The sequence below is a fragment of the Eumetopias jubatus genome, unplaced genomic scaffold, assembly GCF_037043125.1.
Source record: "Eumetopias jubatus isolate StellerSeaLion01/CBP00866 unplaced genomic scaffold, mEumJub1_p1.0 scaffold_6, whole genome shotgun sequence".
Lineage (NCBI taxonomy): Eukaryota > Metazoa > Chordata > Mammalia > Carnivora > Otariidae > Eumetopias > Eumetopias jubatus.
Window position 1 is genome coordinate 12,819,871 of NW_028274812.1, and position 23,831 is coordinate 12,843,701.

At 34.9% G+C, this 23,831-nt stretch overlaps 1 protein-coding gene across 9 annotated transcripts in view; it reads right to left on the reverse strand.

Annotated features, from left to right (window-relative positions):
• The window catches only part of SCAF8 (SR-related CTD associated factor 8), a 216,059-nt gene that overhangs the window by 124,236 nt on the left and 67,992 nt on the right, over nucleotides 1-23,831 (reverse strand). For 5 of the 9 annotated variants that reach the window (XM_088023829.1, XM_088023827.1, XM_088023826.1 and 2 more), the window contains 6 exons: nucleotides 23,057-23,213; nucleotides 20,824-20,957; nucleotides 19,067-19,211; nucleotides 16,131-16,199; nucleotides 13,491-13,709; nucleotides 9,232-12,740 (listed from right to left, as the gene is read on the reverse strand). In XM_088023829.1, the coding sequence (XP_087879955.1) occupies nucleotides 11,287-12,740; nucleotides 13,491-13,709; nucleotides 16,131-16,199; nucleotides 19,067-19,211; nucleotides 20,824-20,957; nucleotides 23,057-23,213 (2,178 nt within the window). In that variant the 3' untranslated portion in view covers nucleotides 9,232-11,286. Of the gene's footprint in view, nucleotides 1-9,231; nucleotides 12,741-13,490; nucleotides 13,710-16,130; nucleotides 16,200-19,066; nucleotides 19,212-20,823; nucleotides 20,958-23,056; nucleotides 23,214-23,831 lie in introns of those variants that run through there. The other 4 variants (XR_003609283.2, XR_003609284.2, XR_003609282.2 and 1 more) reach the window with 1 other exon arrangement.

Consider the following 23,831-nt stretch of genomic DNA (forward strand, 5'->3'; position numbering starts at 1 on the left):
GCTTTGGACTCAACTGGTCCAAGAGAGCAGCTGAAGCAAATTCACAAGATGAACCATAATACTGATGACATTAAGAGCACTGGATAGTAAATGAGTATTGTTAGGCTGTAATAAATCAGAAGATCAATCAAAAATGATTTAGTGCTAGTACTTTTTTTTTAGCCAGAAATAGTACTGCTTTTTTTTTTTGTAAGTAATCTCTACACCCAACAATGGGGCTCAAACTGACAACCCCAAGATCAAGAGTCACATGCTCTTCTGACTGAGCCAGCCAGGTGCCCTAATATTAATGCTTTAAAAACTATATATAGGTGGCTCTGTTGCTTGCTCTCATTCTCTGAGAATATGTTTAGTACGGAGTATACACTTAGTATTAGTCTCTGGTTACTAGAGCATTTAAAGGAGTCATATTTCTAATGAAGACTAGGTAGGCCCTGATAAGAAAACATTAGGCTTTAAAGATCTAATTGCTAAAGAAATACAAATTTGGTAAGAAGATGTGAGACTCAAAGCAGAGAAAGAAAAGATACTGGTTTTAAATTGTCTGATTTCCTGAGAGCATAGTCAAGGGCCATCACAAAAAGATCAAAAGAAAATCTACATTTGCTGAAGGTTCTCTGAGAGAGTATGTGGTGTTTGTGTGTGCAAATATGTGAGTGCATATATGCACGTGTTTCCAATTATGAGCTGTATTAGGTTAGAAACTTTGAAATGTCAAATTAAAAAGGTAAACAGCCAAGAGAGAAACAAAAATAAAGTCAGACTACTCACTGAACAACAACAAAAATATTTACCAAGTAAAAAATCAACCCAGCTCAACCACCTCCTTCCCAAGTTTCTGTTTAAGGTGCCTGAGTAGATATTTGATGACAAACCCAACAAGCCAGTGTTCTATAATCACTTTTTTCCCCATCAGACAAAAAGACACTTAGAGCTACAAAAAGAAACGGAGAGCTATCTAAACTGCCAAGAATGAAAGGAAAAGTAGCAAAGTATTCCTTTGGTAAAACTGAGAAAATTATACCTCAAAGGACTTAATGGCTAATCACAAAGTGTCAGCCTCATTTAATTCTCTGAACCTATATATCACGACTGTTTTCAGGCTCTGGTTACACTATTCCTGTAACTCTTAAAATCCTTTCCATCTGATGTTTAGTGGTTTAGAAAGAATCAAGGCCATAACCTTATCTATAACCCTTAGCTAGAGGTTCATGAGATCAAAGGCTAGTGCCTTTATCCCCCTAGTTTCTCAGGTGAACCCTCCATCAAAATTTTTCCTTCATGCATGACCATTTCCAGATTCCCTACTTTTACTATTAAATATAAATGCTTTTGGAGTGAGGGGAGCCATTTTTTCACCCTTTGAAAACTAATACTAATTTAGAAATCAACCTTACTCTACCACTCATTAAAATGTGAACTACTGATTTTACTTGCCCAGAGTATAAAAGTCATATTATGAAGAAAAGTTGAAATACACAGCTTAAATAAAAGAAAGGCTCTGAATTGTGAATTTGGGGGCAGGTGTATTATGTACTTAGATCCTTCCATGTAAAGTCCTACACCTATAGCTTTGGTCCAACAAATAAAATAGCCAAGGTGGCAGAGAAATATTAGAGCTGTGACATTTTAAGGGACTGCCCCATTCCAAAATTAGCTTTCTATATCAAGGTAAAAATTAAATTTTATATTATCCCCTAAAGAGTCTGTTATTTTTATAAAACTCTAATTTAAAAAAAAATTACTGCTTCACATCTGAAACAGATAACTAGTTACTGTAGTTACTGTGGCATTTTGTGATTGCCAGTGGAACCAAGATCCTTACTGTATCTTCTTAAACTGCCTACTATGGGTGACTAGAGATTCCAGAATTGGCAACAGTTAAGTAACTACTTCTCTCCCCAAATAGATAATCTCCTGGATCTAAAATTTTGAGACTTACTTTGGGATAAAATGTTTTTCAAATTTTCTGTCATATAGGGAGATCTAATAACAAATTTGAAAATTGTTTTTCTGAATCTGGTTTCCCATACAATGGATCGAGTCAGACACAATTTAAGGAAGTATTTAGTTTATTTTCAGTGATTAACAACATTTTTTAGCATGAATATATTCATGGGGGGAAGTGTAGATCTATTTTTCATTTCAACCAAGTCAGCCTTTCTCAAGTCCCATGGGAAAAAAAAATCTACTCTTAAAACTTGAATTCCTACTTTATCGAGTAAAAAAATCAGGAATACTATTTTTAACCACTAAATTATTACTATCTGGACATAAACAATTAACCAAAGGTAGGAAGTGTTCTAATTGTTCTTCCTGAAATTAGATCACAGCCATCTCTCCAGGACAGGCCAGCCACCTGGGTCAGTAGGATGCTTGCCACTAGCGTAATCCATCAAACATAGGTCGAGGAGGTTTAAAAAAGAAAAAAAAAAAGCCTAAGAAGCCCTGTAAAGCTCCAAAACCATACAAAACTCCAGTCCCTGTCCTAGCCTCTCCTCCCCCATTTTGAACATTCAGGTCTGTACAAATAGTCCCTTGATTATTTATAACTAACACAATGCTGATTTGCATGTCCCAAAGTCTCTACTGGCCATTACTAACAATTACAACAGTGAATACCTACGTAATATGAAATGCTAGGCAGTGTTTTAAGTGCTTTGGTGTTCTTAAAATAAAAATCAAGAGAATTGTCCAAATTTCTGTAAAGTTACAGGGGCCTTTGTTAAGACAACTATTTGGTAAAGACCTATATATTCATATAACTTGGATTTCAGTGAATACAAAGTTGTTTTTACTTGATCAAATACAAATTCTGCTGGCTAATTCTATGAAAAAAGAGAAATGTAGTAAGGTTTTTAACACTAGATAAATAAAAATAGTGAAGTGGTCATTTGGCAAATAAAAAACTAATTTCTAAAAACCCAATGAAATGGCAAAGTGATAATCATATCACTTAAGGGAAAATCTTACTGAGTAGACAAAGCAGAAAATGTTAATACTATTTAAAAGATACAAACAGTACAAATGAAATGGGAAGACACACAGCAATTTTTAGGGTGGCTGTATTTACTAAAGTTTTTAAAAACCTCCACTTTTTAAAGTCAATTTCTTTAATGCAAGAATAATTCACAGTAAATAGATCATATATATATATAATACTAGTAGTACTGGATTTTCTTTGCAAATTCTTTTAGTTCAATTATTACTAAAGAAATTAACTTTTAATTTACAGGCATTACAAATCCATCTAAAACGCTAGGCAGTGCTACTGTGTTTAATGGCTTGCAAAACTTGTATTAGGGATTTAAATATGATTGTTATAACCACCAAAGTAATTTAAAAGTGGAATTCTATAAAGATGTGTTTTGTCACTCTAAAATGCGACTACCTTTCCTACTGTGTGTATTCTAGAATTTTCAAGGTCTATTTACTTAAATCTTAAATACAGAATTCAGTCATAGGCTGTTGTTATGAACTGTGTCCTCCAAAAATGTATGTTGAAGTCCTAACTCCCAGTACCTCAGAATGTGACTTTATTTGGAAATAGGGTCACTGCAGATTAATTAGTTAAGATGACATCATACTGAAGTAGGGTGTGTTCCCAGTCCAATATAACTGATGTCCTTATAAGAGGAAAATTGAGACACAGACATACACAGAGAGATGAGATGAAGACACACGATGTTAGACCACTGGTCATTTGACGACAGAGGCAGAGATTGAAGTGATGCATCTACAAGTCAAAAACACCAAGGACTGATGAGAACTGTCAGAAATTTGGAAGAGGAAAGGAAGGATTCTCCTCTAGAGCCTTCAGAGAGACAGCATGGCTCTTGCCACACTTTGATTCGAACTTCTAGCCTCTGGAACTGTGAGATAGTAAGTTTCTGCTGTTCTAAGCCCCCTGATTTTTGGTAATGTTACAGCAGGAAACTAATTACACAGATCATGAACTAAAATCTACCTTTCCAAAACAGCATCTTTTAAAGTCAAGTCAGCAAAACCTGGGGTCAAACACCTGTGCAAATAAAACCTGTGTAACCATGGATTTGAGGTTTGCTTCTTCATTTGTAAAAAAAAAAAAAAAAAAAAGAGAGATAACAAACCCTACCAGTGTATTTCTGAACATAAATTATGTACAATGTCCACAACACAGAGGTCAAAAATGTTAAGTCTCTCCACCCCCAAGCTCTTCTCTCCCTGTAATAAGAATGCATTGTAACCTGTGGTCATTTGGCTAACAATTCAGAAAATAATATAAAAACAGAGGACTATAATTAAAATATCATTAAGTAAATTTATAAAAAGCACTGTCCTAAATTAAGTTCTGATGGTTTAACTACTTAGAAATCTCTAAATCCTTATCCTGGGTATGACCACAATATCTAAGACGTCATGCTCTTCAGAACTTCCTGATATGGTAAATGCTACCCTCTCCTTCTTAAAAAAGGTTCAAAGTAATTTCAATTACCACAAAAATATCAATTCTTAAACAATAGTTTACCCCTTATACTTTCAAAGGTTAATTTTATTCAACACATCTTCTGATTTACTAATATTCTTATTAATATGCAAACTGACCCAAGTTCAGTAATAAACACAAGACTCCTGTTATTAAAAAGTCATTGTTCAAATACAGGAATTTTTTATTTCATGTAATAACAACATAAGCAAAATAATTACCTTTGACAAGAGTAGTAGAAATAGAAGTATAACTCACAAATATAATAAGCATGTTCCCCTGACATGTGAATTAGCCAGTAATATGGCCACAATGTTTAGAGTCCTCTTTCCAAAGACTCTGGAAAAGGTGATCAGAGGCCAGCACCATAACATGCTATGGATTAAACCTTATATGAACCTAAGTTTAGTGATATTAACAGAAGACTTGAAGAGAAAGAAATCCTAGAATCAGATTATATATTCAAGTAAAGTAAAATCACTGCAAATTATCCACTGCCACCAAGAGCCAGACCCTAAAACTACTTTGAATAAAGACTAACACTGAATGCTTACTATGTGTAAAGACAATTTTACATATTTAACTTCATTCAAGCCATGGAATATTCCTAATATAGGAGTTTTATACACAAAAGAACTGAGTACTAAGTTTGGACTATACATACGGTATATAAATGCTGAATTTTAGAAAGGAGCTGCCAAAGCCACAACTTAAAATATAAATTTGCAAGCAATCACTGGCTCTGCTTTACATGTATGAAAACATTTTAAAAAATAAATAGGCTTTGATATTTTATTTGTGGGGAAAGCTGTAATCAAAAAGAAATCTTATTTAGTATCAATGCAACACAAACTTGCCTCCAAAATAGCATGTTATTAAGAAAGTTAACATTGTATCATGGTATACCCTTAAGAAAAACCCAAATCCTGAAAACAGAATCTAAGAAAATGAAGCTGAAGTAATTGTTTAGCTATAGGAAAAGAAGATAGTCCCACATATACTTGTAATAGTGAAAACACAAGTTCAATTTAGTGTTTAAATATAGCCTTACCCTACAAGGATAAGACTGATTGGTGGTTCAAGTTTATGTTTTTCTGCACAAATTTATTTGCCTTTTAAACAGAAGAGGAACTAATAGTTTGTGAGCCTCTGCCATGTACGTCTGGCACTTTAGAAGGTGGTACACACTAATTTCTGAAAGTAACAAACTTGGGTTTCAATCTTTGCTCAAATATTTACAAGTTGTGTGACCTTGGGAAATGGCTTAAATCTGTGACAGGTTTCTCGTTAGTAAAATAGATATTGAAATATTAATACTACAAGACTGTCATGAGGCTTATATAGGTAATAAAATTATCCCAGTTCTTGTCACATAGTTCATGTCATTAAATATTAGCTAATATTATCAATAATTTAAAAAAGTATAACCCTGCAGATTAGTTAAGAAATGATGCTTAGAAATACAGTAACTTGTCTAGACATATCTCTAGCAAATGTTGAAAGACAGTTTTGAAAACCTAATGTAATGAAAACTGGTCTTTAAAAGTTCCAATGTTGTTAGTCTTTCCCTTTGTTCTTCCTGCTTCCTCAACTGGTTTTTTATAGAAGAGAAAATTTATTTCATAGACTCAATGTATTTAAATGCTAGAAATGACCTTAGAAATCACTAAGCCAAGCGGCAGCAAATTGTTTTCACCATAGTTCTGTCCAATTGATAGTCCTTGCCTGAAATGAAGGGTCAAAAAGGAGGCTAGAGTGCTATGATGAGAAGAATTTGAGAACTCTGAGAAAGGCAGAAAAATAAGACAAAATAGTGATAGTTGCCCATGGAGGTTAGAGAGGAACAAACACCACAGGTCAACCAAGTGCTACATTCTGCCATTGCCACACAAATGTAACAGACTCATTAAACTCATCTAGTTCTCATTAATTCTTGGCTTAAAGTCCCAAGTTCCACCATCTAGTGAGCTCTGTGCATAAGAGCTCCCTCTGCTTCTGTCACTATAGATCATCCTACTATCCAAAGCACCTAATACTTCTACAATATAAAGTTAGCCCGTTAGCGCAATTCTATCCCTTGACCTACTCTATATAGTTTCCAAATTACTTAGAATATTCGTTCTATATCGCGACTAGAACAAGGCCAAGTATTTCTAAGTATACATACAGAATGAAATGACCACCCTGAAAGAGGGGAGAATTAAGTAGAGGGGAAGAAAAATGTCTGAGCAAAGCTCATGCAAAATAAGCCACTGATCTGCATTAGTTTTTGATGTGCAACCCACATCTAAGTAGTCCTACTAGTAACATTACCAGTCCTTGATAAATTTAATGCTCGTAATTTTGTCCCAAAAGGGCTCTTTCTATAATCAAAGCATTTAATTCCATGGTATCGAGTAAATTTTTCTTTGAGGTATCCTATGACAAAGTTTCACTTGAGTCAAAATTACTTCCTATAAAACCATCTCATATGCTTCTTTCCATCGCTTTGCTTTCATTTTTAGATTAATGCTTAATGCTTTAATGAGTTTAAAATATCTGTGATAATGACTTCCCTGTTTTTATTCATACTCCAACACCAACTGCCACAAATTATACACTTTATTGAAACACTCAAAATAATTTTTAGATCACCAAAGTATTTTACTTAAGGAATTTTTTAAAGAATCTCAAGTGCACAGTATATTAACTATTTACATGTTTTAAATTATCTGAAGTGGTGATATGTGGGAATCTAAAAAGTAAATAATACACCCAGGGAGGGGTGTGTGTGTGTGTGTGTGTGTACATGTGTATAAAAATATGTATCTCCCCAGGGAATTCTGTATTAGTCAGTCTGTGGTGACATCCCTCTACCTCCTGATATTTTCAAATAGATCCAGCAGGTGATTCTGTTATACATTTCTTGGCTGAGAATCATAGACGGGGTGTATTTCAGATTGCTTTCAATATGTATGCTCCTACTTAAAAGTAACGCCCCCCCTCAAGAAAACAATCTGGGCCATTAATTTTGAATTCTAGTTCCAGAAAGTTTGGCTAAAACAAGGTATCTTGTTTTTAAATCTCCCATTAAAAAGTAGTCATCTTTTTTTCTTCAGAAGCGGAAAACAAAAATTTTAGTGCCTAAAACTTACAGTTTAAAAGATGTTTTATATAAAACCACAACATCCTCAATTAAGGAAACATTTATAATTCTCTGCCACACTGCAGTATTTATGGCTATTTACAAATATTTAGTTTTTAATTTTACCTATCTTAAAAATGAATATAAAGGTACTTGCTTCTCCTCTTCTACATTATGTAAAATATTTAAAGAGAAAAATGTTAATGTTTTCTTTCTCTGAAAGAGTTAAAAGCCCTTAAGATATTTTATTAACATAGCACCCGATAAAGTAATGATAATAAAGGCACATAAGGTATAACAAAATTATTTTTAATTGAATATTAAAATTTTCTTTTTCTTTAAAGTTGTGCCCATCTAAAATATATACAATGACAAAAAACATCATCAAAATGTTCTTTAAATGACTTAATGAATAAGGGATTATATATATAAAATTCATAATGAATGCCATATTTCTTTGATTCTAAGACACTTTACATTTTGACATTTCTGAATTAGGATGGGTCTTATAATCACTGGCATGTCATGTTGGAAACATTTTTTATTCCTGAATGGTTCTCACAATCAATGGCACCTTAGATCTGATGAACTAAGGTGTTCGTTTATAAAAAAAATACTTTTTCAAATTAAAAGAGGTAACTTTCTTTTCAAATGTAACAAAACTGACCCACCCCCAAAATAATCTTAAATGTGTAGCTCCATAACTATAATCTTTTATATGAGTGAAAATGGCCAATAAATTTAATGAAGCAACTAAATTATCAGGACAAAAGAAACTCTAATAATATAAGAGCTTAAATAATGAACAAATTTTATCAATTAAATATTATATGAAGTCATTTTCAGAGTTTAAAGTGGATAATTTTATACTATTCCATTTTCCAATGCTAAGCATTTGTCCATCCTATGTATTGAAATAAATTTAGCATTCCATCTATAATACGCTACAAATGATTGCTTTGCTGTAAAATAAATTTCTAACTGCAACATAAATGATCAAAGTACATTATATGTATTTATGCTATAAATAGAAGCCAATGTTTAATGAAATGTTTAAAGACAAAAAAAAAATTTAAAAAGTAGTATCTACTAAAACTGTAGTCTACAAATACCTCAGAGAGTCATATCATTCTCTAACATATCACAAATCAAAACATTATTGATTTGGTGGCTAAAGTAGATACTGCCTGCAGCACTTTGAACAATTTTATTAAAGTGGTTAGGTTACTCCTTGCATATTTCTAATGGCTAGCATTCTAGTGACAGTACTGGGATCAAAAGCATCAAAACATGATAGGTCTTGGGTCGAACTTAAAGATAATTAACTTCTCTCCATTATTTAAAAAAATGATGAACGTAAGTATCAACTTTGGAAATTCAGTATGAGGATGAATAATATCCTTTCACTTAAATACTGTATTACCAAATAAGAACAAAGTGAGAACAAGTACACCTAATTATTTTCAACTATTTTCAGAGTGTCACACACTCCCAAGATGCGATTCTACAGTACTGACAACTGATTAGGTTAACTTTCACCACCAGAATCTTCAAAGCAGTGCAATACTTGTATATATTTTGTTTTCAAGTTTGCACATGAAGGCCCAACAGTGATAAAAAAAAAAAAACGTGGGATCAAAGGTCACTAAAAAGTCTTATATTTTTATTGCTACTTAATCCAAGTGAATGTCACTTAATTTTAATAATGGTAAATACAACTAAAGTAGTTTGAAATCCCAGTCAATATAAGTTCCTTAAGGACAAGGCTAATCATTCCTGAACATTAATACTTTGTACCAATGTCACAGTTTTTCCTGTTTTCCTAAGGAAAAGACTGAAACCAATTCAATTACTGGACTGAATTACTATAGAAATAAACACCCAGTTTCCACTAGTACCCACTTCTTCACGTAACAAAACAAATAATGTACTATTTCTGTTCAGAACCTAGAAGAAATGACTTGAATTTTTGGCCAGGAACCATCCATAAAGCTCTTATAGCTCTTCAGATCATCAAGAGGTAAGCAAAAACAATCCAATTTTAAATACCTGGTGTGTTCTATCGTTACTTTGGGCAGGCTTGACAAACATAGCTTTAAGAATTTTAGAGAAACAGAGCAAATGATGAATAGTTGGGAATGCATAGGGAGCAAAAATGTCTATTCATAGGACCAAATAAAAGCCTTCATTAGGAATGAAAAAAAAACAACCAATGGTTTTATATATATGTATATATATATATGTAAAACCCAAAGGAAGAACAAACAGCAAATAAATGAAAATTAAAAGCAAAAATAAATAAATAAATAGAAAACTAATCCCCAATTTTTCTGCTACTCACTTTACCTTGGAGGCTAATCTGAAGTGTTACCCACAGCCTACAAAACACATGGTGGATGCTTTGTTCCTGATATATATAATGTTTTTAAATCCACCAACACCTCTATACATTCTGTGCAATTAAGAAATCCACTTCAGGCAAGTGACAAGTACTTTAGTACTAGCACTGTCTATGCAGAATAGCAAATATAATGTGAAACAAAGCAATGCAAGCATTCATGTGAATTTTGGCTCCATGCTAACTCTGGTTTCATGCCTAACTACATTAAAACAGAATTGCCATACGGCCAATGCATTTCTTTACAATAGTTATTTTACCTTCATAAAAGCTAAGAAGAGTTTTGACTATAAGCATTGTCAACTAGCCAAATTTCTCTAATTTTCTATCCGATTTTGAAGAATATTTTATCTAAACTATCAGCTATTTTTCTCTGTATGTACATGAAGACAGACATACAGAGAAACAGAAAAATCTACATTATGACTTACACAATAAATATACACAGATATTACATACATACTAATGAGACTGCATGATTTTTATATCAAAGTACATGTTTTTCCACCACACAGTTCTTCATTGTTGTTAAGAGTAATAAAAAACTTCTGCAACTAATAAGCACATGCTGCTAATGATCCAGGGTTTTAAGAATTTGTAGATTAAAAAAATACAATTCCTAGAACACTGTTATCAAACAAGTAAGTTTTATTGGCATCTAAAAACAAAATTCACCCAACATTGAAACGTACTTTAATATTTATGTTGTTTTCTTTTTTTTCTTTTTTCTTTTTTACTCACTGCAGTATGAGGAACAAATCACAAACACTTACTTTGGAGAAACAGAGACCATAGTGTAGATTTTACAAAATCACTTTTTAAAATCTCTGTATTGTGCTCCTCAAATATCTAGAGCCAGTCTTTGCATAAAATATCACAGCTTTGTCTATTACCTTAAAATTCTGCAGCAGCCTAAAGATATGGATAAGATATACCATCACTTGCTATTTTGAAATATATCTATTACCATATCCAACCTAATGGTAGTATCTAAAAAATTCTTTCTTCCATAGGAAGTCTCTGACAAGCTGTTATTCATTTCCGTGAAGTTAAAAGAATCTGGGGGCAACATTTATATTTTATCAGAAAAATAAAAAAATGTTTACCTACCATGTTCATATTAAGAACAATGTCTATACAAGTCAGTTGTACAATTATTTTAAGAGAAAGGTGAACATGAACATCAGATTAACTTAATTCTGGCAGACAAAAGTGAACAACTATGGTCCAGTCAGCCATTAATCTATTACAGAGAGATGACAACTTTACAAAAGGTATCTTTTACCTACTGAGTGATGATTATGTCCCCTCAGTTTCTGTGCTTTCTACCACTGGTTCACTTTCTATATCAGCAACTGTGTCACTCTTCTCCTTGTTTATTTCACTTGAAGATGTCAGTTTTTCATAAAGTTCAGGATCATTCTGTACTGGTAAAGGTGGTGGTTGGGCATGTCTCTCGGTATTTTCACCATTAACCTGAGGCACGTTATCACCTTTTCGTTGAGAAGTGGCCCCTTCAAAAAAATCAAAAACCCGAGGATGAGGAGGGGGGACCCAGGTGTTTTGAATTCTATCTCGTCCAAGGCGGTTTCCATTAATTTCTCTGCAGAAATCAAAATCTCTGTCATCCCTGTCCCTTTGCCTCTCCCAGGGTCTTCTGCGGTCATCAAAATCTCTGTGAACTTCTTGTCCAAATCCTCTGTTCCAAGGACCACTTCTAGGATCAAATCGATAGTTTCCAGACCGAAATCTACCTCTTTCTTCATGTAAGCCTTTTGGACCACCATAGACAGGTAGAACCCGATGTTCTCTCTCATCAAAATCTCTATGCCCCCAGGGCTTCTCTGGATTAAAGCCAAAGTGGTCTCTTCGACCAAGATGATCTATGCCTGGCCTCACAAGATTCTCTCTAATATCGACAGGAGGTCTTCCAAAATGATCCCTACCATCTAATGGAGGCCTTCCAGGACCTTCTCTTGGATCTATAGGCCGTCCAACCACATCCCTAACATCCACGGGGGGAGGTCTACTAATGCTTTCCCTGGCTTCAATGGGAGGAAACCGGTAATCTCTATCTCCTTCCTGTTGAATGTTATCATTCCCAAGTGGTATCCTTTTTTCTGGATTGGTAACATTGTCTACACTTTGTCTTCCAGGAACTAGAAAAGGTCTTTCTGGCTGACTAAAAATATCTCCTGGAGGAAAAGGACCACGGGGTGGTGGATGAAGAGCTGAATCAAGTACCGATGGGGGAGGGATTCCCCTTTGGGGTGGAATTCCAGGCTGTATTAAAGGGAATCTTGGTCCAGGTGTCTGTGGTATTAGTCCTGGACGAATGTCTAACATTGGCATTGTGGGCATCCTTTGACTAGAGAGATTTAAAGGGGGTAAGTTTTGAGGCCCAGCTGGTGGTTGTGTTCCCAAAAGTCCAGCGGCATTTGGAACATTTGGTGGCTGTACTCCTATAAGTCCGGAATTATTAGGGATATTTGGGGGGAGTACTCCCAAAAGTCCAGAACTACTTGACACAGTTGGTGGCTGTAGTCCCAAAATTCCAGAGTTATTTAGAATATTTGGTGGCTGGGCTCCAATAATCCCAGAACTACTGGAAACATTAGATGGCCGGATTCCAATAATGTCAGAATTACTCGATACATTTGGTCTTTGGACTCCCAGAATTCCAGAATTGCTTGTTACATTTGGCGGCTGTCCTCCTAAAATTGCAGGGCTACTTGGAATATCATTTGGAATCACTAAAACAGAAAGAGGAAAAATAACACAAAAAATCATTCTGGTATAAAAGGAAACTACATTTGTCATTACTAATGCTATAGTTAGCTGGCCTAGAGTTAATCAACTACTCGTATGCCAGAAGAATCAAGACACATTAGATATTTATTGAACAAAACTTAAAATTATTAAATACCATGCACAGTGAAATTTAAATATTAAAACGTAAGTGGGATGTTACTTAAAAATCTTTACACAGAACATTTAAAGAAAAATGTCAGGTATTATAGTAATTCTCCACCTTTAATAAGGATGTTTCTAAAGTACAAACAAGTTTTAATATACTAACAGTGGTGCCATACAAGAGGACTTGCTACTTTCAAATATATTTATCTTTTAGACCTAGGTAGAGAATACTGGGTAGAAGTTATTCATACCTAATACTTACTCATTCTTATCTTTCTTTAAGTATATATATTTTGTGCAACTGTATTTTGATACCAACACATTAAAGCAGTTCCAATAGGCCCAAAAAAGGAGCGGTGGAGGTCGAAGAAAGAAAGGTGCCAAAATCTATTACTATCCTGAACAGAATGCCAACTTTTTTCAAAGAGAAATTCTAGGAGATAGTGATCTCTTTTTAAACATTGCAACATTTCAATACTGGTGCACTTAACTGGTTACAAATGCACGGCATCTCAAAACTAAACACCAATATAGAGAAGTAGTGCTTATGATTTAACTATGTATTTCTGGGGAATTTATATGTTTACCTGATCTGGTGTTTTCACCAGAAGGAATCTGGTGGTCTAGAAGATGAGGTACTTTTTCTTCAGGCTCTGCTTGTTTAGTTGTAGGATTAAAAACATTTCCAGCTGGCAGAGTGGAAGTAGCAAGACTGCTGGCAACAGAACCACCAGGTAAGACAAGACCACCAAATCCAACATCTTTCACAGTTTCTGGAGTCATGGATAATGGTGGCTGCACTAAAGCTGTTTAAAGAAGGAGAAAATATATTTCAGATTTATTAGGCAAGCAATTCATGTGCTAATTTAAAAATATTAACCATGACCAACCCTGGCCCTGCCAAAGTTTTCAATAGCTTCCTGTCCTCTCTCCCCAGTTGTTTGGTAAAACTACTCAGTTACCGTAACATACAGGAATTCTCTTCTGGTCCCTCTATATTTTATTTATAATGAAAACTAACTTCTTAGAGTTTGACTGTTTTTATTTACTGGCACCTACCTAGCACACTATATAATAACTGACGCTCAAAATAACAAGTCATCAAGAAGAGGCTAAATTACATTGAGAGCTTTTTTTCTAATAAGGGAAAACAATAATTTTTAGAAATATTTTCATAAAAAATGTTTAGTAAAATAAGGACCAGTACTTACAAAGAAAATGCCAATAGTACAAAAAATAATTTCCAAGAATGTCAGTACATGAATTTCTGAATATACAGAAATGATTCATGCAGACTGACAAATACATACAATGATACAAATCTCCTCAATCCCCTTGAAATTATAATGTACTAGGGTCCTTACATTCACTACTTCTTGTCAAATGAGGTTAGAAAACCCATCACATTAAGAAGAGGTAAAGTGGACTACAAATAAAAAGGTATAAACATTCCATTTTAAAGAATGAGTAGAAAACTCCTTAAGTGTATATGTCATTTATATGTTAAAAAACAGAACCAGAGGAATATAAAGTCACAATTAAACCATCAGACTTTTTAGTCTAGTTTATGCCACAACACAGTTACATCATTTACTTGGGAATTTTAAGAATTGTTTTATCCTCACATATAACTCCAACTTACCTGGACATACTGTTAGCACATAACAGAGCTATAAAATAGGAACAAAACCACCTGCAATCATGTATGGGAATTATGAGAATTAAACAAGACAGTGTAAGCAACTAGGAGAGTACCTGACACATGGATGTATTTCTCTTTCTCCATTCAAGTGATCCCAGATTTTCTAAAATGAATAAACTAAAGAAATAATTGGGAGGTAAACTCTAGGATGAATCTCTGTGAATGCTCAATTCAGAAATGGCTTCAGAACACTCTTCTAATTTTTAGGAAAAACAAAGAATTCTTCCTAATTAACCAAAAATAAGAAAAAAGGAGGATCCTAATCCTGTCAGAAAGAAAAGTAGAGAAGAGTTCACAAATATAAGGAAAATGGATATTATCAACAGGTTAAGTTCTCTGTCACATATACTGTCCTTACACTAAAGTCCTCTGAACCAACTAAGTTCTCCCAAACCGATGTAGTCATCTCAAAAGGATAGAGAAGCAACGATGAAAAGGTCTTGCTGTCTAAAGATAAAACAAATTGAACTTCAGAAAGAAAAGTGAAAGCAACTGCTCTAAACTCTATTACTCCATAAACACTAAAGAAAATGAAGAAGAGATGAAGAGGAAAGGGAGAGAAAGAAAATAAGAAAAAATCAGAAATAAGAAAAAGCCTCTTCCCCTTCAGTCACCAGATATCACTGGAAATACCCATAGAACTAAACTCATCACACTGAAAAATGGCACTTAGAGATAAGAACTTAGCATCTACCATGGTTCTCCTATACAAATGTACATCAAGATAACTAAATACTAGTTGTAAGAAAAGGTTTTTTTAATAGAAAAATTCTAGGTAAGAAATGTGGAAAAATTTTAAAATTCAAAAGATTAGCACTTTGCAACTAATGGAAAGATTAAAAAGCAGTAATGATCAATGGATGAAACCATCAGATGAAAACTTGAAGCGAAAGTTTTTTAATGACCAGGTTCCGTTACCTGAATGCTCTGATCCATCTTAACACCACTGAAAGTGGGATAAGAAGAAACTGCATGGCTCCTGATGTGATGAAATATCAAGTCTATAGCACCCACCAGCAGTTAAATACTGTTGCTAAAAATGTTGAAGGAGATTCTAAGCAAACCTTTGGTGCTAAAAAACTTCTATGTACAGAAAAAGCAGAAGACAGAGGAACAAATATGATGCCACAAAGAAGCAAAACCAAATCCATTGTCTGGAATCTTGCATACAGAAGTAAACTGTTTCTTCAACAAATCAAAGACATAAAGAATTAAAAAAGAAAGGCGGGTCTCAGCAGGACTGCTCTATATTAAGACATTTAATACACAAAACAAACCACACAAATGTGATCTGGGGACTCTTCTTTGAATTTTGACTAAAACCAATTATAAATGACATTTTGAGACAACTGAGCAAATCTGAATATAGAATGACTATCACATGTTAATTTTTTAGAAATCATTTAACAAAAAAAATTTGTCTAAAATTTCCATAATAAAAAAATTAACAATAATTTGTTATGAATGAGAATCAACAGGTTACTACCACCATGAATAAAGAAAATTCCCCAAGTAGAAAACTCACATGTTGGTACTACTGGTGGAATGGTGGGTGGTGGTACAACAGGTGGTGGAACTGGAGGTGGCATGAAACCTACACGGGGAAAAAAAAGACCAAAAACAAAATAGCATTAAGAGTTACTTCTTTTAACTCAAAAGTTTCAACAGCTATAAATGAAATTCTACATTCTTAAAACAGTCTTCCATTACTATGACCTCCTATTTGTGAATATATTCTTCATCTAAAAAAATCACTTTTAGGGGCGCCTGGGTGGCTCAGCTGGTTGGGCAGCTGACTCTTGATTTTGGCTGGGGTCATGATTTCAGGGTTGGGGGATCGAACCCTCCGTCTGGCTCCACCCTCATCAGGGAGTCTGCTTAAGATTCTCCCTCCCTCTCCTTCTGTCCCTCCCTGCCCCACACTCATGAGCACACTTCTCTAAAATAAATCTTTTAAAAAAAAATCACTTTTAGAAACACTACCTTATATTTGATCCTTAGTAAGCTAAGTGAAGCACAGAGATCCTTATCATGATCGTGTCCTATTTATTTGCTCATTTGTGGAAGTCCTGTGGCACTCTCTACGATGCTATAAAGTCAAAGATTAATAGAAGCCAGGCAACCTGTTTCATATGTTAGCACAATGACTGCACGGGCAGTTAAATACTGTATTTCAAGCTGTTGATAACACTATATGCAATAATGTCATCTGTAAAATGTGCTATTATATTTCTTTGATTTACATGCTGTTTATCTACTAGATCAAGATATTTTCATTAGCCTTGGATGTTACTATATTATGTTTTGAGCATTGAAATAAACCTTCAATTTAACATTGACTGTTTAATAATTTTAAATGTCAAATGATCAAACTATAAACCTGTTTCCTTGCATTTTTAAGATATAGAGCCACCATTAAATTCAATTTAAAAACAGTGGCTAAAGGGGCACCTGGGTGGCTCAGTCAGTTAAGCGTCTTTTGGTTTTGGCGCAAGTCATGTTCTCATGGGTCGTGAGACCGAGCCCCATGTCAGGCTCCATGCTCCTCAGGAAGTCTGCTTGAAGATTCTCTCCCTCTGCCCCTCCCCCGGGCTCGCTCCCTCCTCCACGCCCCCAAATAAATTTTTAATAAAAAAAACAAACAAAAAAAACCAGTGGCTAAAAATAAAGATATGTGATTTTCAACAAATGAATGCTGCACAATGACTTTACAAAGTCTATGTGGTATGGTTTTTGAAATAATCCTTTAAAATTATTTTCTGAAAGGGTGCCTAGGGGGTGCAGTCAGTTAAGCACTCGACCCCTGGTTTCGGCTCAGATCGTGATCTCAAGATTGCAAGATCAAGCCCCACATCAAGCTCTGCACTCCATGCGGAGTATCCTTGAGTCTCTCCCCCCGCCCCTCCCTCACCATCTCTCTAAAATAAATCTTAAAATTATCTTCCGAAAAAAATTTTTAATTCAGATTCCAAATACAGAAAATATTTGACAAGAAAAATTTTCCAATCTTTAACATATAAAAAAGAATTCTTATAATATCTGCATCAATTTCAAGTTATATATTTAATTACAATGTGAAAATTTTGTTATATGACAAATAAATTACAACTATTCTCAGATAATGTTGAGGAATTTTTAGGAATTCTGTTCAATTGGTAAGAACTTAAATTATAGAAACCAAAGTATTTTTTTCTTACAATATGCGAAGAGTTCATGAAGCTCAAAGAAAGATAAAAATAGCTTTGAAAAACAATGTATATCGGGCGCCTGGGTGGCTCAGTTGGTTAAGCGACTGCCTTTGGCTCAGGTCATGATCCTAGAGTCCTGGGATCGAGTCCCGCATCAGGCTCCCTGCTCAGCAGGGAGTCTGCTTCTCCCTCTGACCCTCTTCCCTCTCGTGCTCTCATTCTCTCTCAAATAAATAAATAAAATCTTAAAAAAAAAAAAGAAAGAAAAACAATGTATATCATTTGCTCCCTGTGTCTCTCCCTCATTCTTCTAACCTCCCATGGCCTAATACCAAAAGTTCTATCTCTAAGCTATTTAAGCTATTATTTGTATTTAATTGGTGTGTGTTAAGTAATCTATATAGTTTCTAAACTAGAAATGCTGACTCAAGGAACCTTTATCAAAAATTCGTAAGGTCAAAAAAAGTATTACAAATTCAATTAGCATTTTTAGATAGATTATAATTTATGTCAAAATGAAAACCATGATTTTTAGGAGGAACAATCTATATAATTTAATGCATACTTCCTGATGAATGGGTGGTAACTACAGAGAATTCTGATACGAAAAATTCAACATAAATTTTAAATTCTTTTAAGAATATTTCAATACGTAAAGGATTCCATTTTTTTTCTCTGTCCATACTGGTCCTTCAACCATCTCCATCACCTGGGAACTTGTTAGAAATACAAGTGTCTTGCCCCACCTCAGTCTTAGTGAAGCAAAAGGAGGCCAGGCCCAGCACACTTTGTTTTAACATGCCCTCCAAGTGATCCCTATGTATGCTAAGGTTTGAGAATTGATACTCTATAGCATTTTAACCTGGAAAAATAACAATTTGAATGATATTGTAGGACGCCTGGCTGGCTCAGTCAGTAGAGCATGTGACTTGATCTTGCGGTCATTAGTTCAAGCCCCACATTGGGTGTAGGGTTTACTTAAGGAAAATAAATCAAAAAAATTTTTTTTGAATGAATGAATGAATGAATGATATTCTAAGTAGAGTACACATAAGATGAAAATTCCTGGGGTGCCTGGGTGGCTCAGTCAGTTACGCACCTGCCTTCGGCTCAGGCCATGATCTCAGGGCCCTGGGATCGAGGCCCATGTTGGGCTCCCTGCTCAGTGGGGAGTCTGCTTCTCTCCTTCCCCACTGCCCCTCCCCACTGCTCACGCTCTTTCTCAAGTAAATAAAATCTTACCAAAAAAAAAAAAAAGATGAAAATTCCTTACCAGGAGGTGGTTGTGAAGGGTTAAAACTTGCTCGCAGAAAAGGAGGTGGAGGGATTGGACTGAATCCAGGAGGAGGAACCGGCATTGAGACAGGAAATGCTGGTGGGACTAAACTAACTGCAGGCACGGCTGGCGCTACTGGAATCTTTTGTGGATAGAAAAAAAAAAGTCCATAAATCACCTTATCCATTAGCAACGATTACATCTTGGAACAACAAAAGGTAAAAAATTTCTATTTCTTTCTAAGGGAGATGACAAATACCATTATATTAAGTTGTTTTGTTATTTGCCTTCTTGCATACTTATAACTGACTCTAACTTGGGTAAAAGCAAGGCAGTGTTATTCAACGGATAGTATACATGAAGACTGAAATCTATCTTACATTCAAGTGATGTAAAGTAATGGGCACCTGCCTGAATAGTGAATATCATCATCAATTTTAAACTGCCACCTCCCACTAAATTTAAAATACCCAGCTATGGTATGCAACCTAACCATTAGGAAGCAGGTCAGTAAGTTTCAAAATGGCGTGAATTTCTCCTAAGTTTATTTTGTACTCCTAGCATAGGTATTTTCTACTCATCCTAGGCACAATAATTCCCAAATATTTACTTGTACTGTGGGTGTACCTCTTTCCTAAAGTATGTATTATCAATGGTCTATTCAACTTCATTGTCTGAAAGACACGCCATACTTCCTTGTGCAAAACTGAATTCCCAAATGTCTTTCCCGTGCTCAGATAAGGAGAGTTTCATCTTTCCAATTTCTCAAACCAAAAACCTTACCTCTTCTCTTTCTCACAAGTCAAGTCTCATCATGCCACAAAAGCCCACTGGACACACCATCACATAACCCCTAATTAATTATCTGACCATTTCCTATTCTCTCCACTGCCATCAGTCTAGTCTGAACCAACAGCTCTCATCTGGATTGCTACAACTGTCTCTTCACTGGTCTCCCTGCTTCTATTAATGCCCAACTAGTCTATTCTCAAAATAGTAGCCAGTGCAATCCTTTAAAACCAAATCTTTTAAAACCTTTGAAGCCAGATCAAGTCACTGCTTTCTTCGAATTCCTCCAATAATGCTCCATCTCAGAGTGAAAACCAGAGTCCTTCTAGAACTCTCCCTTCCGCTAAGCTGCCTCTCATTCACTTCACTTCTAGCCCTTATTCCTGGAACACACCAAATATGCTCCTGGCCTAGGCCTCTGAACTAGATGCTCCCTCTGCCTCGAGTGCTCTTCCTCGGGTAGTCACATGGTTAATTACCTCAGCAACTTTAGGTTGTTGTTCAAATGTCACATTCTCGAGTCTGCTCTTACCATTTTATTTACAATCATAATCACTTATCCAGGTACCCTGATAACCCTCACACTCCCTTTTCCTTCCACAGTATCTCACAAACTTACTTATTTTGCATTTTGTCTCCCCTACTGAAAACAAAAGCTGCATAAGGGCAGGGGTTTGTGTGGTTTTCTTTCCACTGATATGTCCTTATCCCAGGTGCCTAGAACAGTGAATGTCATAGAAGGAGACCACGGATAAATACTTGTACAATAAATAAACATTTATATATAAATGACACCATTTCTAAAAAAAAAAAAAAAAAAAAAAAAATTTCCCCAAAATTATTTGATTCAACTCCACTACTTATTCTATTTTGGACAACTTCCTCCAAGTTTTATAAAGTAAATACACGAGTGAAAACAGAAATATAAGACAACACATTAACAGTAACAAACACCCAGCACTAACCTGTAACATAGCAACAGGTGGAGGAAAAACCTCTGCCTGGGTTGTGACCACTGTCTCCTTTTCAACTGGAGTTGGGCTCTGAGTTGTCTGCACCGTCTCTTTAACGGGTTCTGAGCTTTTCACAGTTTCCCACTCTAAACAAAATATTTGAAATTGATTTCCTCTGGATAGGTGCAAATTTTCATTTTATTTCTATCTATATATTTATTTCTTCTCTACGTCCTTCATCTACCTTGGCACATCTTTAAGACGTGTCCACAACTACAGGTGCCAACCTCGGTTTTGCCCAGATAAGTCTGATGAGAATACTAACTAAGGAGTTCAAAGAAGCATCACACAAAACACAAATGAAAGATAACTGAAATACTGAGGGGATATCATACCTCAAAGGCTGTCTGATATAAGAGGATCAAATCTTACTATCTTGCATCACAAGGTACAAGGGGAGACCGACAAGGAAAAGTATTAACCCAAAAAAGAAAAATCTTTCTGAAAGCACAGCTATGCAAGAATAAAACAAAGAAGCTCTCATGGTTCTTCCACTGGTTCTCCACCTCCCTCAGAGTAAAGATCAAAGTCATTATAATGACTAATAAGACTTTATAGGACTGTCTCTCTGTACACCTCTCTGACTTTATCTCCTACTTTTCATTCCTCACTAACTTTGCTCAAATCATACTGGGCTCATAATTTTTTAATAGACTTTGCACATACTGTTCCCTCTGTATGGAATGCTCTTTCTCCAGAGAGCTGCACATCTCACTCCTTCAAGTATCACTCTCCATTAGATCTTCTTCACGTAAAACTGCAATAGCTCCACACCCGTACTGTCTACCCACCTCTTTTCCCTGCTTTTTCTTCTTAGAACTTATCAACCTAGAAATATTACATAGTTTATCTATTTTGTTTATTATGTTTCTTTCCACTAGAAACATGGGTTGGCAAATTTTTCCTATACTAAGTATCTTAGACTTTATGAGCCAGATGTTTTCTGTTGCACCTACTCAACTGCTATTGAAAAAAAGTCATATAAGATAGGTAAACACAACTGAGTATGGCTGTGTTTCAATAAAACTTTACAGAAGAGCCTGCCGGCAGGATTTGCCCATGGGCTATAGGCTGTCAACCCCTCTACTACAATGTGCACTCCATGACAGGAAGGATTTTTGTCTGTCTGTCTCACTGATATAATCCCAGTTCCTAAAATCATGGCTGGCATACAGTAGGAACTTAAATATTTACTGAATAAGTGTTTAGGAGAATATCCATCAAGAAGAAAAAAAGACCAAGATGAAAACACTGAAAAAGTGTTTGAAAATATTTGCACTGGCCTAAGGATGAAGATACCCTGAAAATTAGCTAGCTTACTTTGGTAAAAGAGCTAAGATGTGAAGAAATAAGCTATATACCACATTTCACAATTGTTTTCCAAGTATCCATTTTAAGATTTCTTACTGGTTATAAATGCTAACCATTTTGTGGATTTATAACTGGTATTTTTAAAAATAAAAACACATAAAAAAAATAGGCCAGTGATCATTTGGTTATAAGCACTCTAGAACTACATGAATCGAACTACAGCTCTCTAAACGAAGATTCTATTCCTGCCATTCTCAACATGGATACTAATCAAAATAATCTAGGAAGTTCTTCAAAGAAACTTCTTACATCCCCAGTTCTTATTTAACTTCAAGTAACTGAGGGGCGCCTGGTTGGCTCAGTCAGTCGTTAAGTGGCTGCCTTCGGCTCAGGTCATGATCTTGGGGTCCTGGGACTGAGCCCCGCATCGGGCTCCTTGCTCGGCGGGAAGCCTGCTTCTCCCTCTCCCACTCCCCCTGCTTGTGTTCCCTCTCTCTCTGGCAAAAAATAAATAAAATCTTAAAAAAAATAAAAAATAAAAAATAAATTCAAGTAACTGAAATATTTAGTTTAAAAAAGTCTCCATATACTCATATTTGCTCTTTCTCTAAAAGCAAAACTTTTTAAAAGACTTACAGGAAAAATGCTACATTTATAGACTTCTAAAACACTATACTCTGACACTTAGGAAATAAGACCCATTAAGCATACACACTGGAAATGGCAGTGTTTCAGTTTTTTTCTCTTTTTGGGGGAGGGTAGAATCCAGGAAATAAAATAAGCGCAATTCATCTTACCATGCACAACTCTTATCAATCACAACCTTTTAAGCATACTTTTTTTTGAACAATAAAACTACCCTTAGTGTTCTTACCAGTATTTACAGTTTCCTGGTCAATCATGCCTCCTTCTGCAAAACCTTCCAAGTCATCCACTTTAACTTTTTCCCACGGTATATATGTAACTCCAAGATCCACATCCCAGAATTGTTTATATTCTGTTTTTACACCTTTGTTTAAAGCCCAAGCAATCTATCAGGAATGAAGAGAAGAAAACAGAAAGCTCAGGTATACCGTAAAAACCAGCTAAAATGTTCAAAATTATATGTAAACAGTGTAAATATAAATAAAATTAGTTGGACAAACATCCCTGGATGCTCGAAAAATAACAGTAGCCAAGAAGTTTTTCCATGTATTTCCTGGTTTTGTTTGTTTTTAAATAAAGCCCGCATTAGATAGCAACAGCATTTATAACATGGGATTTATTTCCACTTCTTACTAAAATTAAAGAACACATTTCCAGAACAATCCAAATCTACTTTTCACCCTAAAAATGTCAACCTATATTAGCAGTAATTAGAATAGTTATCACAATTTAAACAAAATCTTGGTAGTCTAGGAAAGGAGACACTTTACACAGAGGAAACTCTCTGCCATGAAACAACAAAGCACAGGCATATTAACCTTGAAAATATTTTTTTTTTTTTATTAACATATAGTGTATTATTTGTTTCAGGGGTAGAAAGTATTTTTTTTTTAAGTTTTTAACTCAGTTGCAGAAACTGATGGAATAAATTATCTTCAAGTAGCAGAAATAAAATGTAAATTAGTCACGAAGTAAAAATGGAAAAATACACAATAAACACTCAG